Below are 17003 nucleotides of genomic sequence, written 5' to 3' on the forward strand. Positions count from 1 at the left end.
AATTCAAGTCTCAGTTTGGTCAAGACATAAAACACTCATAGATTTAAGAGTCGTGGAAGCATTAAAAGAATAGAAGCAAAATATCCATATCTACATCTGTATCTGAATATGTATACACACCCATACACAATGATTATGTACTATCCTCATCCAGAAAGTACTAAGTTACTGAGGCAAGGAAAATTTCAGATTTTTAAACAGAGTTTCCAGACCAGAAATAATTGAATTTTCCAGGGGGAAAAAAATGATAAAAGAACCCAAGATTGAATAGGGAAAACAAACTAGATTCAGAGAAGACAGAATAAATATCATTGAAATCACTAGGCTTCCTTAGAAAATGCACAATAAAAACCAGGAAAAAGTTGATTAAGATCAGAGCAGACACTAATTTCACATAAGCACGGAGTGTTCTGCAGAAAGCCGGAACTGCAAGATGTTCATGGTCACAAACACCCACAAAGTTCCTTAACTAGCTAACATCCACAGAGTCTGCCTTCGAAGAGAATAATGGCATGAAATATTCCCCAAGATTTTTTTTGACCATGGAGAAATTCTGCTTCCCCCCTGGGTATCTTGAGAAATGTCTCTCAGAAATACCAATATAAATCTGATGGAAGAAAATCAACAGGAATTGGGGGCACGGTACAGCTCAAGCCATAGAGACTATTTTAATAGCCTAGCTGGGTTAAAGATCTGTACTAACATGTGGCAGATAATGGTGGTAACAGTAAAGACCTGTTAAGGAGATAGAATTCACAGGAGTTGGTGATGGAAAAGAGAGAACTGTGTTGGCGATGACACCCACATTTCTGGCTTGGGCTATTAGCTTGATAGTTGTGTCAGTAATTTAAATAAGGTACCCAGAAGAAAGTACAGATTGCTCAAGCAGAGATGGATGAAGAAAATAAGATGACATCTCTGGGTGATGTACAGAGCAAGAGATTCAACAAGATGCATACATTGGTCTCAATATAGTAGGAAGGGGTGGGCTCTGGCTCTGGCTTTAAAAATGGAAGCTTTGAATCTGGAAGTTTGCCTGGGAATGCCACGAGGCAGGTCCCTAAGTGACGTTCCCACGTAAGAGGCTGGGAAAGAGAGCCCAGCACAAGAAGTGGACCAGTGGACCAGGAAGTAGGAAGAAAACAAGGAGAAATGATTTCTCAGAATCAAAGAACTGTCAGGAGCGAGAGTGAGGCAATGATATAAAACACCAATGACATGTCAAGATTGGGTAATTCACTGGATTTGGTAATTGAGAGTCGCCAGTTCTTTAACAGAGCAGTTTCATAAACTTTGATCACAACCTCATTACCGCTGGGTGAACTCTGAAGAGAAGCAAAGTGTGTTATCTTATCAAAGAAGGTACATATTTGTCCCTTTACCTAGGAGTTGCCTTGAGACTAAACCCAGTAAAAGTATTGGAACTCTTCAGGTGCAACTCTGAATTCTGAAGTTAAAAATAGCTCAGTAGACTGTTAAATTATGTACCAAAATATTGGAAATGAAATTTCTTTCTCTTCTTCTTCCTCTTCCACCATCTGGACTCAGATAAGTGGTGTTCAATTAATGTACAAGAAAATTACAAATAGTCAGGATAAAAGCTGCATCATGGTGAGAGAAGATTTTAAGCAACATGGGTCCTAGCATTTCAAGAAAATTATGGGGAGAGGGAGATTAACCTTGATTTTAAATGTATTTCATGCAGTGTCATTTTGTTAACTGAAAGAAATATATCTAAACAAAATGAAATGCATCTTGTCAGGGAATTTCATTTCTTTTATGGTTAAAATAATTTTATATATTTTATCTTTAATTTTGAACTGCATATTGTGTACTTTTGATAAAGAAACCATTCTTTTGACCAAAATGCCTTTGTATTTTATACAAATAGTTTGAATCTCATATGTATAATAATGTGCAATTAAACTTACCCAGAAATAAGAATAAGTCTTTCAATAAATAATTCCAGGGTTTCTTTGCATGTATAAATAAATTAAGTAAAAATATGAAAGCTGTTTTCTGAATCTGAAACATTGGGCAGAAAATGAGTGGTTCTAATGCATTCATTAACCTTGGACCAGAACATAGTAAGCATGGTTTTCTTCAGTCTAGAACTAGCTCCTCTGCTGTGACATCAGGGGTACATGCACAGTTTGTGCCAAGGGGCTCGCAGGAGTCCATTGGACAGCGAGATCAAGCCGGTCAGCCCCTTTGCAGGCAGATACTTTAACCTCTGAGCCGCCAGGGAAGCCCCAATCCTAAAGAAAATCGACCCTGAATATTCACTAGAAGGACTGATGCTGAAGCTGAAGCTCCAGTACTTTGGCCACCTGATGCAGAGAGCCGGCTCATTGGAAAAGACCCTGATGCTGGAAAAGACTGAGAACAGGAGAACGGGGTGACAGAAGAGACAATTAAGTAGTATCCCCTCCTCAATGGACATGAATTTGAGCAAACTCTGGGACAGGGAAGCCTGGCATGCTGCAATTCATGGAGTTGCAAAGAGTAAGACACGGCTTAGCAACCAAACACATTGGGGAAAACACAACTATAAAAAAAACCTCTCCAAATTGCAAATAATTTACAACATTTTCTTAATAAAAGTAGTGCAAATAAAAAGATTTTTGTTTCTGTTTTGAAGAGGCTCTTGATTCATTAGTGAAGGTCGTGCTGGAGGAAAGGGGATTTTATATTGTATGTACTTTTATAAGTGTTTTTTATAAGTACAGCCATATTTATTTTGCAACTTTAAGAATTTAATGGAAAATGATATCAAAATTTGTTAACCTGTATATAGACCTAGTTTATATAATTATTTTTTTCTGTCATGGTCAGGATTAAATGGATCATCAAATTTTTTCTTTTTTATTTTACACTAAATGCATGATAGTAAAGCTCAGTGATAAAGAATCTGCCTGCCAATGAAGGAAATGAGGGTTCAATCCCTGGGTCAGGAAGATCCCCTGGAGAAGGAAATGGCAACCCTCTCCAGTATTCTTGCCTGGAAAATCCCACGGACAGAGAAGCCTGGCAGGCTATAATCCATGGTGTTGCAAAGAGTCAGACTGAGTGCACACACATACACACACACACACACACAGATAAACATACGAATGTTGATTAGGGTAAATTCAAATTAATCTACTCTTTAGTGGCATTAGTATAGAATGTATATGGAAAATGCTATTTGAAAACAAGGAAATCAAAATTTTTTGTGTTTTACGTTAACCATCCTGAAGAAACGTATTTCCTAGTTGTTCAATTCCCTAGAATAGTAGTCTTTTTTCCAAATATGCAAGTGTTAGTCATTAGTCATGTCCGACTCTTGTGACCCCATGGACTATAGCCCACCAGGCTCTTCCATGGAATTCTCCAGACAAGAAAACTGGAGTGGGTTGCCATTTTCTTCTCCACCAAGTATGCAAAATGGTTCCAATTCTAAATTGACTTCCTCTTCTTCACAATAAGAGTCATCCTATGTTTGGTGGTAAGTGAATAAAGACAGAAATATAAGTCAGAGACTCTGAAATATAAAAATAAAAAAAATATTCCTCATAAGTTTGAACCTAAAATTTCAATTGAAATATAATATACTGAATTACAGTACAATTTTTGAATTATATGAAAAGAATGATTAAATCATAATTTTATCAAGGATTTCTCTTGTTTGTTTGTTGTTGTTGTTGTTGTTTTTAGTACCATCCATTTGTTATGTCCTGACAAAATACTTGGGATCACTAGTTAGAAAATTATAAAGTGTATTCCCCCAGATTAGGCACAAGTATGACTTATGAAAGTCTAATTTTAAAGTATGTTCAGTTGCCTTAATGTAGCACATTTTGAAAAGACAAGCCAATACCTTGATTCACTTTCAGTTTAGAATCAACCAAGACAGCAATTTAGGCTACTCTATAATTCAAACAAAACAGTTCAAAAATTATTTTCACTTATGGTTGGCCTTTGCTATGACATTCTGTTTCACACTGTACGGGCATATTTATATACATAGCAACATTATCTAATATCAAATAATATTTTTTAAAAACCAGACTCAAATACCTATTAAATAAGATTCTATCATGACTTCTGAAACTAAGTCAGAGCTATAGTCGCATTTATTTTCTCCATACTCATTTCCATTTCTCTCTCTAGAGTGTAGTATAAGTTTTAAAAGATCATTAGCAGTTCACCTTATTTTTTTTTTCATTTATTTTTATTAGTTGGAGGCAAATTACTTAACAATATTGTAGTGGTTTTTGTCATACATTGACATGAATCAGCCATGGATTTACAAGTATTCCCCATCCCAATCCCCCCTCCCGCCTCCCTCTCCACCCGATTCCTCTGGGTCTTCCCAGTGCACCAGCCCCGAGCACTTGTCTCATGCATCCAGCCTGGGCTGGTGATCTGTTTCACCCTAGATAATATACATGTTTCGATGCTGTTCTCTCATTAGCAGTTCACCTTATTTTTATAGTGCAGAAATTAATGATTTAATTTTAGAGGAATATATAATGTGATCCAGTTAAATTTTAAAAGAAAGAATTTTCCTTCTTTCTAAAATACTGATGTATTTATTGGGTGACCAATATCCTGATGTGCAAGAAGTTTCATATTCTATCTGTTGGCCTGGCCAATAGCATTTCTTTTCATTTTGAAGTGCCTCAATGTGGACAATAAATTATCCAGCCACTCTTTCAATACATAATTCACCTGAATTCACTTAACTTCATGATGCTCCCTTTTTTTAACATTTACAAAATCATCATAATTATTTCTAAATGTTATAAAGAATGGCCTTAATATGAAAATTACCACCATCATTTTACACATGCAGATTCATCCCAGTGGTAAGTAAGGGCCAAAGAGAACACCTTTTGTGGTCGCATAAACCATCCTGGCAAGGCAGTAGTCATGTAATTAAGTAAGCCTTTCTAGCCAGGAAGAAAAATAATTTTGAATCTAAAAAGCCATCTATTGCCTGCTTATTACTCTGTAGTTAGAATCTAATAATCAGCCTTTTTAAGAGCTGGACAGATTACATTGCCAAACTCAAATTGCTATTTGAGGTAGGTAACATGATTTGAATTGATTCTGATGATTTTCTAAGTTCAGTTCAGTTCAATCGCTCTGTCATGTCTGACTCTTTGTGACCCCATGGACTGCAGCATGACAGGCTTCCCTGTCCATCACCAATTCCCGGACCTTATTCAAACTCATGTCCACCGAATCGGTGATGCCATCCAGCCATCTCATCCTCTGTCATCCCCTTCTCCTCCGGCCTTCAATCATTCCCAGCATCAGGGTCTTTTCCAATGAGTCAGTTCATTGCATCAGGTGGGCAAAGTATCAGAGTTTCAGCTTCAGCGTCAGTCCTTTCAATGAATATTTAGGACTGATTTCCTTTAGGATTGACTGGTTGGATCTCCTTGCAGTCCAAGGGACTCTCAAGAGTCTTCTCCAACACCACAGTTCAAAAGCATCAATTCTTTGGCACTCAGTTTTCTTTATAGTCCAACTCTCACATCCATACATGACTACTGGAAAAACCATAGCTTTGACTAGACAGACCTTTGTTGGCAAAGTAATGTCTCTGCTTTTTAATATGCTGTCTAGGTTGGTCATACATTTTCTTCCAAGGAGCAAGCATCTTTTAATTTCATAGCTGCAGTCACCATCTGCAGTGATTTTGGAGCCCAAAAAAATAGTCTCTCACTGTTTCCATTATTTCCCCATCTATTTGCCACGAAGTGGTGGGACTGGATGCCATGACCTTAGTCTTCTGAATGCTGAGTTGTGTTTTGTTTGTTTGTTTGTTTTTAATTTTTTTTTATTAGTTGGAGGCCAATTACTTCACAACATTTCAGTGGGTTTTGTCATACATTGACATGAATCAGCCATAGAGTTACACGTATTCCCGATCCTGATCCCCCCTCCCACCTCCCTCTCCACCCGACTCCTCTGGGTCCTCCCAGTGCACCAGGCCCGAGCACTTGTCTCATGCATCCCACCTGGGCTGGTGGTCTGTTTCACCATAGATAATATACACGCTGTTCTTTCAAAACATCCCACCCTCACCCACAGAGTTCAAAAGTCTGTTCTGTACTTCTGTGTCTCGTTTTCTTTTTTGCATGTAGGGTTATCGTTACCATCTTTCTAAATTCCATATATATGTGTTAGTATGCTGTAATGTTCTTTATCTTTCTGGTTTACTTCACTCTGTATAATGGGCTCCAGTTTCATCCATCTCATTAGAACTGATTCAAATGAATTCTTTTTAACGGCTGAGTAATATTCCATGGTGTATATGTACCACAGCTTCCTTATCCATTCATCTGCTGATGGGCATCTAGGTTGCTTCCATGTCCTGGCTATTATAAACAGTGCTGCAATGAACATTGGGGTGCACGTGTCTCTTTCAGATCTGGTTTCCTCAGTGTGTATGCCCAGGAGTGGGATTGCTGGGTCATATGGCAGTTCTATTTCCAGTTTTTTAAGAAATCTCCACACTGTTTTCCATAGTGGCTGTACTAGTTTGCATTCCCACCAACAGTGTAAGAGGGTTCCCTTTTCTCCACACCCTCTCCAGCATTTATTGTTTGTAGACTTTTGGATAGCATGAATGTTGAGTTTTAAGCCAACTTTTTCACTCTCCTCTTTCACTTTCATTAAGAGGCTCTTTAGTTCGTCTTCATTTTCTGCCATAAGGGTGATGTCATCTGCATATCTGAGGTTACTGAAATTTCTCCCAGCAATCTTGTTTCCAGCTTGTGCTTCATCTAGCCTGGCATTTCGCATATTGAACTCTGCATATAAGTTAAATAAGCAGGGTGACAATATTCAGCCTTGACGTACTTCTTTCCTGATTTGGAGCCAGTCTGGTGTTCCATGTCCAGTTCTAACTGTTGCTTCTTGACTTGCATACAGTTTTCTCGGGAGGCTGGTCAGGTAGTCTGATATTCCCATCTCTTTAAGAAGTTTCCATAGTTTTTTGTGATCCACACAGTCCAAGGCTTGGCGTAGTCAATAAAGAAGAAGTAGATGTTTTACTGGAACTCCCATGCTTTTGAACTATGGTGTTGGAGAAGACTCTTGAGAGTCCCTTGGACTGCAAGGAGATCCAACCAGTCCATCCTGAAGGAAATCAGTCCTGAATATTCATTGGATGGACTGATGTTGAAGCTGAAATTCCAATACTTCAGCCACCTCATGTGAAGAGTTGACTCGTTGGAAAAGACCCTGATGCTGGGAGGGATTGGAGACAGGAGGAGAAGGGGACGACAGAGGATGAGATGGCTGGATGGCATCACCGACTCGATGTGCATGAGTTTGAGTAAACTCTGGGAGTTTGTGATGGACAGAGGCCTGGCGTGCTGCGATTCATGGGGTCACAAAGAGTCGGACATGACTGAGCAACTGAACTGAACTGAACTGGTGCTTTTTCAATGATCCAACAGATGTTGGCAATGGATAATTTTCTAAAAAGGGAAAGAAAAGGGAGAAAAATGAAATGTTTTGTTTACAGTGCTTTAGGATACCCTTTACAGTTGTCCAATCTTTTCTAAAGTATTTAGATAGTCAGAACTTTTAAGCTGTCCTATTTAGTTATTTCTAAAGGAAAAAAGAACATGGAAGATTCATCCATTAAAAATATGTATTGAATGTCTCCTATCAGTAAAGGCACCATGCTGGAGCTGGTATGCTCCCTCCTCTTATAAAAGGCCATGCCTACTTGAATAACCCTGCAGCATCATCTCAGTTACTAGAATTCCCTGCATGAAGCTGGGACCCTAATGCTTTCAGTTCCTAGGCAGACAACGTGTTTAGGACATAGTCATATTGTCACTCCAGTGGACTGATGGATTTCAAGGCCCCTTCTAGAGATTCTGATTCAGTGAATCCCCTATAGGGCCCAGGAACCTACATTTTAATTAGCAACCCCCATGGACACAACACAGTTTAGGAAATACTATCCTAATGGTTTAAGAGCCTTTGACCAAGTTGACCCTACTCAAATTTTTGTGTATCTAAAAAAATAATAGGCAAAGATGGCAAGATAAAGGCTAAACAAGCAAATGTAATAAATGAATAAAATGTGAACCAGGGCATTGGTCTTTGGAACAATTAACCAGCTCAACAAACTTTGTTGGACATCCAGCCTTCATCTTTGAAGCTGACTGTGGCAGCTCCCCCCATTTTCAAGGGGAAAAGAAGTGGGTATTTTGAAACTAGTATTGTGGGCTAGGTATTAATAATTTTTAAGGAGAAAATGGGACCATTGCCTCATTGTAACAAGCAGAGTTACAGTCTGTGGCTTTGAATTTCAACAGGTCATTTCACTTTCATTTTTGGACAAAGAGGTGTTGTTGTCATAATTATAATAGTTCTTAATGATCTTCTTCGAGTGAGTATGTGGGCTGGAACAAAGAATAGAGAATAATTTTCTATGTGTAACATTTCTAAAATGCCTAACTATGTAGGAGAAACATTTATATGTTTGTAAAATCCACTGGCTTCCTCAGAATCGGAGAAATCACTGATTTAGAAAGATTCCTGAGGGTCATCTAATTCAACCTAATTCAACCTAAATCTTTATCTACCCACTACCAGATATAAGGAACCTAACAAATAAATTCAGGAGTTTGATAAAAACAGAACACTGTGATTATCAAAGCTTAGATAGCTCTCTAAAACTATACTTGAATAAATCAAGAAAAGCAAGTCATTATTCTCCACTACTGTGAATGTGATTTATAGATTGAGTCAAACTCGCTGACAAAACTGATTTTTTAATCAAGTATTTATTGATTATTTACCCTCAGTTAAGTATTTTAAAGGAACTGAACCTAAAGAAGGTGGTATTATGTAGACAGATTAAAAAATTAGAGAAACTAAATCACTTAATTGAGTGGGAGGGGGGATCGGGATGGGGAATACATGTAAATCCATGGCTGATTCATGTCAATGTATGACAAAAACCACTACAATATTGTAAAGTAATTAGCCTCCAACTAATAAAAATTAAAAAAAAGTTTTAAAAAGATAATTCACCATCTTGGATTAAAAATTAAAAAAAAAAAGAGAGATCTCCCAATTAATACCAAAATTCAAAACCAGGTCTGTCTGACTTCAAGACAGAGACAGAAACACCATAGGAAACATTTGGCTTGATCGCCCAGATGTGATTTGAAAAAAAAAAAAAATGTCTGCAGTTATCAAGCAATTCATAAATGACTTCAATAGACTTCTTAAGTCAGACAAATCCGCTTTGAAATCCTATTTCTGTCATGTGTGGAATCTTGGGCAGAAGCCTGAGCCTCTCCTTGCCTCTGTGGTCTGTGAGATGGGAGTGACAAGATCTCACGCAGTGCTTCTTAAGATTGTATGTAAAGCACCTAGTGTACAGTGTCCGACACACTTGCCGCTGTAAAACAAAGAAGAGGTTTTCACCAAGCTATTCCTATGTAAGAAAGTTGGTCAGTCAATTCAGTCGCTCAGTCGTGTCCAACTCTTTGCAACTCCAAGGACTTGCAGCACGCCAGCCCTCCCTGTCCATCACCACCTCCCGGAGTTGACCTCCCTGTATCACCACCTCCCGGACATGAGCTGAAACTCATGTTCGTTGAGTTGGTGATGCCATCCAACTGTCTCATCCTCTGTCATCCCGTTCTCCTCCCGCCTTCAACCTTTCCCAGCATCAGGGTCTTTCTTAATGAATCGACTCTTCATATCAGGTGGTCAAAGTATTGGAGCTTCAGCTTCAGCATCAATCCTTCCAATGAATATTCAGGACTGATTTCCTTTAGGTTGAACTGGTTTGATTTCCTTGAAGTCCAAGGGACTCTCAAGAGTCTTCTCCAACACCATGGTTCAAAAGCATCAATTCTTCAGTGCTCAGCCTTCTTTATGGTCCAACTGTCACATCCATACATGACTACTGGAAAAACCATAGCTGTGACTAGAAGGAACTTGTCAGCAAAGTAATTAATGTCTCTGCTTTTTAATATGCTGTCTAGGTTGGTCATAGCTTTTCTTACAAGGAGCAAGCATCTTTTAATTTAATGGCTGCAGTCACTATCTGCAGTGATTTTGGAGCCCCAAAAAAATTGTCTGTCACCGTTTCCATTGTTTCCCATCAATTTGCCATGAAGTGATGGGACTGTATGCCATGATCTTAGTTTTTTGAATGTTGAGTTTGAAGCCAGCTTTTTCACTCTCCTCTTTCACTTTCATCAAGAGGCTCTTTAGTTCTTTGCTTTCTGCTATAAGGGTGGTGTCATCTGCATATCTGAGGCTATCGATATTTCTCCTGGCAGTCTTGATTCCAGCTTGTGCTTCATCCAGCCAGGCATTTCACATGATGTATTCTGCACATAAGTTAAATAATCATTGTGACAATATACAGCCTTGACATCCTCCTTTCCCAATTTGGAACCAGTCTGTTGTTCCGTGACTGGTTCTAACTGTTGCTTCTTGACCTGCGTACAGATCTCTCAGGAGGCAGGTAAAGTGGTCTGCTATTCCCATCTCATGAAGAATTTTCCAGTTTGTTGTGATCCACACAGTCAAAGGCTGTACTGTAGTCAATGAAGCAGAAGATACATATTATGAGACAGAAATTTCTAATCCAGTGTAATGTCCTGAATGTTCAGTTGCTAAGTCAGAGATCATAATAAATAAAATGAGTTACGAAAATCTTGTTGGAAGTCAATACTAGTTCCAACCCAAGAATGAAGCCCTGTAGTTCTTGATTCAGTTCTATATCCTCTTTTATATTCTTATAAAGAGTATATATTAGTTTGGCAGGTTTTTTAATCAAGGATCTTTAAAATACTTTGAATACTCTATCTTAAGAAAATAATCCAAAATGGATCAGACTTGGGGAAAATGAGAGGAATAAATGTGTGAAGAAATACTCTGAAGCATTTTTTTCTGCAATGGCACAAAATTTGAAATAGACTTAAGAATGACTCACTCATTCCCATTTATAGTGTTTGAGTTAGTTGCTTAGTCCTGTCTGACTCTTTGTGACCCCATGAACTATAACCTGCCAGGCTCCTCTATCCACGGAATTCTCCAAGCAAGAATACTGGAGTGAGTAGCCATTCCTTTTTCCAGGGGATCTTCCTGACCCAGGGATCAAATCCAGGTCTCCTACACTGCAGCTGATTCTTTATCATCTGAGCCACCAGGGAAGCCCTTCTATAAGCCTTGCTCAAATGTCACCTTCTTTGTAAGACTCACCCTAATGATTCTATTTAAATTGTCCTCCTTCTCCCAGCTCTACCATCCTCCTTCATCTGCTTTCTTTTTCACACTACACTTACCATTCCTGGTGTGTTAATACAATTTACTTGTTTTTGTGTCTATTGACCAGCTTTTCACAAGGGCTTATGTTTTAAGAGGTCATGAATTTTCGTCCTTTTCACTGATATATTTGCATCACCAAAGAAAATTCCTAGGTACAGTGTATTGCTTCAAAAATGTTTATTAACCATATTAATGAACTAAGAGACCAGGTTGATAAATTAGGGTATGAGACTTTATTCTACTTATTTAAAGTGTCATAAAATTTGAAAAACAAAAGTAGAAAATCTTTAGAATATGCCATTAAGGGAAAGATTGAAGGCAGGAGGAGAAGGAGATGACAGAGGATGAGTGGTTGGATGTCATCACAGACTCAATGGACATGAGTTTGAGCAAGCTCTGGGAGTTGGTGATGGACAGGGAAGCCTGTCATGCTGCAGTCCATGGGATCAGAGTCGGACACGACTGAGTGACTGAACTGAGCTGATACCATTCAGTTCAACTGATATGGTATCAGTTCAACTGATACCATTCATTCAGTGACTGAACTGAACTGATACCATTGAGTACCATACCATACTATTCAAATAAAAATAGTGTTTCAATTCAAATATTCAAGGACAATTAGGTAAAACTATGCACCAGGAAAAAAAAAACACCATTGAAAGGAACTGCTGAAAAGGGATGAGTTTTACCTTTTTGTTTTCCATTTTGTACCATTTGAGAACCACAGCAAAGTGTTGAGAAAAGGAAGAAAGAAAATAAGAGAGGATGGGAAAGAATGATGAATGTTTTGCCTCCTTGGATTTGGATGTTGTGGGTCTTTTGCTCCTTGCCTGAATTCCTGGCATTTTTATCCAGAATGAAGATGGAACTTTCTAGCCAAAGAACGTATCAGGGCTCAGATTTCCTCTTATTTCCAGAAGCATGTGGTTTGCACAATTGGCTCGGAAATTAGCAAGTTAAAAAATTACATATTTAGCTACATATTCAGTTTTATTCACATTCCTCTTCTCCATCCAGAGTCAGTACACATCCGCTGGATTCCCTGTGGCTGTTATCCACGTCCATCTGTCTCATGGCTCTTGTGTTTTTATCTCTTCTTTTCTCCTGTCCTGCTGCCGCCACTTTCCCCCTCCTATCTTTGTCCTAGCCTCACGCATTGTTTGCCCTCAGCCCCCATTTGTATGTGGCATTTCCCTGAACAAATAAAGCTATGGTATTGAGAAAGTTCGAGGCCAGAGAGATCCAGAGCAGCTGAGGACTCCTAGCCCTTCTGCCTGCCTTCCCTGTTCATCTTGAACCAGGTGCCCACAGCCGGAGCTCTGCACCTACCCTTCTGTACCCATCTCTGGGCCATTCCCTCCCACCGTCTGTTCCTGCTAACACAGGGCCAGCGCCTTCTTTGCTGTATGATTCTCACAAAGAGATCTCCTTGCCTGTCCCCTTCTCAGTTACAAAGACAGTCAGAGGTCTTATCGCTCCTATTGCAATAAGTTTATGACTCGTATTTTCCCACTAATGCTAGAGGACAGGTGTCCTTATGAGTGTGCTGTTGCTGTTTAATTCCCAGATTCATGTAATGTTAGAATCAAAAGGAATCTTAAAAACCAGCTAGTGGAATCCCCATTACCAGTCCACGGTCAATACTGTGCCAAGTGCATAGATGGTGTTCGGGGAATATTTGCCATCAGTGAATACCGTAAATTCAGCCATTATGAACCACTGTAAGATGCTTCTTTCTGCACTATTAACTTGGTGTTTTAAAAGGTTTTTGGTCATCTTTTATTCACATATATTTATTTAAAAGTCAATGAATGATCAGGAAGAAGGCTGGGCTCAGAAGGCAATGAGGTAAAACTGAAAAACTAAAGTTGGCAACAGGGTTGTTATAAAGAGGAAAAGGATAGGTTTGCTGATGCAAGAACAAGAGGAAATAGGCTAAAATTATGATGAAAGGATGACATATAACTAATAACATCTTTCACTGCGAAGAACTGTTAAATAAAGAAAGGATTGCCAAGAAAAACTGAAAATAATGACAGTACTTAAGGTTAGTGACATATCTGGTTATGATTCAGCAAATGATTAAATTAGACTTTCCTTGATGGAGAAAAGTAGAGTAAATATGTTTAACTGGCTCCTCCTGTAAGAGTCTGGGAAGGGTTAGATTTCCCTTTCACTGAAAAATGAAATGTTCCTAATGAGCATGTTCTTACCTACCTTAAAATCACTCACATAGCTACCTTAACATTAACCCGGAGATTATGAACACTGAATTCACCCTACTTCTTGACAGGACTGCTGATATTTGAATGGTAAATTTTAAATGTCATTTTTTTCCTTTCAGGCTTGTAAATTTTATAGTTCCCAGTGGTATGTGGTAAGCTACAAATATGAACAGTATTCTGGAGACATTCGACAGTTACCTCGGTAAGAACCTTTTACGAATAATCCTTGGATTTTTCCATAAACAATGTTCTCTAAGTCCTGTCACTGTTTATAAATATGTGTACATTCATCTAATACCAAGGTATATTTAAAAAATTTAAAAATAAGAGTCACAAGAGAACATTTTGTTGAACAAAGTATCATTTATATCTTCACAGAATTGGGTGACAGATAAATATACTCATTTAGGTACAGCCTAGGGCTTCCCAAGTGGCTCAGTGGTAAAGAATCCGCCTGCCAAGCAGGAGATCCAGGTTCGATCCTTAGGTTGTGAAGATCCCTTAGAGAAGGAAATGGCAACCCACTCCAATATTCTTGCCTGAGAAATACCATGGATAGAGGAACCTGGCAGGCTATAGTTATGTTCGATTCTTGTGACCCCACAGACTATAGTCCATGGATTTCTCCAGGCTAGAGTACTGGAGTGGCAGCTATTCCCTTCTCCAGAGGAATTTCCTGACCCAGGAATCAAACTAGGGTCTCCTGCATTGCAGATGAATTCTTTACCAGCTGAGCTACCAGGGAAGCCCTGGCACATAGTAAGTATGCAGTAATTATTTATTGGATAAGTAAACTGAGTGGATCAAAAATTTTTAATCTAATAATCCTGGATGGGCTTAAAGTTGCTTAAATTCAAAGAACTGTGATGAACTGGAATCTCCCAACACACTGGTTCATCAAACTAAAATGATGCATATTATCCAGAAAATAAAACTTAAGGTGGAAATAAGTTAATTTTTTACTAACCCTTTCCTCAGGTGAGACTTTGAGATCATACACATTGCACATAACTTTTTAATGGGCGCATGGTTTAGATTTGGGCACCACTTTCTAAGATCTCCCGTGCCTGCAGAAACATCTTTTCCAGACTGGAATACTTGGAAGTACTGCATTCAACTCCAAATGCAAAATTTGAAGAAGGTGGAGTTATGGAGTAGCACTGGGAAAGTGACATTTAAGCTCAGATCTGAAGGAACAGTAGCTACCAGCACTGTGATCTCTAGAAAAGGGTCCCCAGAGGAAATAACAGGGACAAAAGCTGTGAGCTGGGAATCAGAGTGACGATCAGAGAATCTGGACCTAAGGGTTGATTAAAACCCTGGAACCAGGCAAGGGACCTTGTGGGCCCTGGAAATGAGCTTGGGTTTTATTCTCATGTCAACAGAATTCTATAGTAATTGTAACCTAGAGTGTGACATGATCTAGTTTACCTCTTTAAGAGATTACCTGCTCTACTGTATGGAAAATGGGATTGTAGCAGTAAGAATTTAAAAAAAAAAAAAGAGGGAAGGAGACCATTTCTTTGGAGTTGAGTTCCTGGGAAGAGCAAAGCAATGTTCCTCTAAAATAGCAAGTCTTTATTCAAAACAGTGAATGTTTAGTTTTTACCAAATCTCTGAAAATTCCTTTAGATTCAGATCACTCCTAATAGATAACCTCCTATAATTTCATGTTGAGATGGTCTTATCACACCCTAAACTTTCATGAGTAATTATTACATTCAGAATGTCTGGACATTAGTCACGCACGTAGCTGCCATTGAGAAGCAAAGCATTTTTTTTACCATCAAGTCTTCCTCTTTCTGAAAATAGCTTTGAGAAGTGGTTGCAACTTGGAAGCCATGTCCAAGCACTTAGAAGACCGTTTATAAAGGGAGAGAATGTAGACAGAGGTGTTTAGCTTTCATTTGGCATAAATGCCTTCCTACTATCCTTAGGTCTACTGAACACTTTAGTGTCTTTATCTCCAAACACTTCATCTTTTCTTATATCTCTGATGCCATAAAAATATGTTAATTTAAAAATTCACATGTACTATATTCTTCCTCCATTAAAAAATAGAGAAAGCACCTCCAGTCAGAACAGGGTCCAGATGTCATTGCTGACTTGGAATTCTTGTAGAGCACAAGAAGAAATCCCATGAGAAGAAATGCAAAAGTCACTTAAATATTGTTGAGAATTTCTCTCACTTTAACTAAAGGATGTGAAAGTTGATACCAAGAAGGGAAAGAAGATTGCCACTAAGTAAGAAACTGTAATGAACTATGTATGTATATTCAAAATGAAAATCAGAAGTTCTAGAATAATCCTCACATATCCCCTAAACAAATGAAGATTGCAATATTGAATAGCAAAGTATTTTTTTAATGATTTTACAAGGCTAGGCACTCCCCACTAGACTACAGATATTTAGGTCAGTAGTGGAAACATAATTTACTTGGGCCCTCTGAGGCTATTAGAAGTAAATCAGTTTCATACCTCCTGGATTAGAATTCTCCTATGTCTGCTACCAATTTAAACTGATCATTTCTTTTTATGGATTGCTGAGGCCATAAAATAAAAACTTACAATTATGGAGAAGTGAAAAAAGATGTCAGATTATCTCCCTCACTTTTAGTCCTTGAATTTAAAATTGTGTTATTATTAACTCTTAAGAACCTCACTTTTTTTGGTGTCTGTTCATAGGAAGATATTGGAGACAGACTCTATTTAAGGATAGAATACAAAAAGTAAAGCCTTCACAAATTAGAAATAAAAATCAGTACCAAAATTGGTGTTCCTAAGGAGACAAGAATGTCATTAAAAAATACATATGATGTCAAAGGAGCCAAGAATATAAATGGGGGAAGGATATAAACATTGGGAACAGTGACAGCCACAAGCGAAAGAATGAAATGAGGCTACTATCTTACACCACAGGTGAAATTAACTCAAAATGTATTTACTACTTGAGTGTAAGACCAGAGACCATAAAACTCCTGGGGTGGCGGGAGGGTGGGGTGGGGTTAAAAAGAAAAGACATAGGTGATAAACTGCTTGACCTTGGTTTCAGCAATTTTTTTTTTTTTTTTAATCTAACTGTAAAAGCAGAGGCAACAAAAGGACAAATAAACAAGTGAGATTCTATCAAACTGAAAGCTTTTGCACAGCAAAGGAAATCATCAAAATAATGAGAAAGCAACCTACTGAATGGGAGAAAATATTTGCAAATCATATATCTGATAAGAGGTTAATGTCTAAAAGGCACAAATAATTCATGCAACTCAATGGCAAAAAAAGAAAGAAACACAATAATCTGATTCTTAAAATGAGCAGAGGATCTGACTAGACATTTTCCCAAAGAAGACACACAAATGACCCACCAGTATATGACAAGATGGTCGGTATCACTAATCAGCAGGGAAATGCAAATCAAACCACAATGGATTGTCACCTTACACTTGAGAGAATGGCTATAGTCAAACC

General features: G+C 38.3%; 1 protein-coding gene across 7 annotated transcripts in view; it reads left to right on the plus strand.

Moving 5' to 3' along the window:
* DOCK10 (dedicator of cytokinesis 10) overlaps nt 1–17003 on the plus strand; it is a 295733-nt gene that overhangs the window by 151956 nt on the left and 126774 nt on the right. For all 7 annotated transcript variants that reach the window (XM_065930453.1, XM_065930455.1, XM_065930452.1 and 4 more), the window contains exon 4: nt 13658–13740. In XM_065930453.1, coding sequence (XP_065786525.1) covers nt 13658–13740 — 83 coding nt within the window. The remainder of the gene's footprint in view (nt 1–13657; nt 13741–17003) is intronic.

This window comes from Muntiacus reevesi, chromosome 3 (genome assembly GCF_963930625.1).
Source record: "Muntiacus reevesi chromosome 3, mMunRee1.1, whole genome shotgun sequence".
Classification (NCBI taxonomy): domain Eukaryota; kingdom Metazoa; phylum Chordata; class Mammalia; order Artiodactyla; family Cervidae; genus Muntiacus; species Muntiacus reevesi.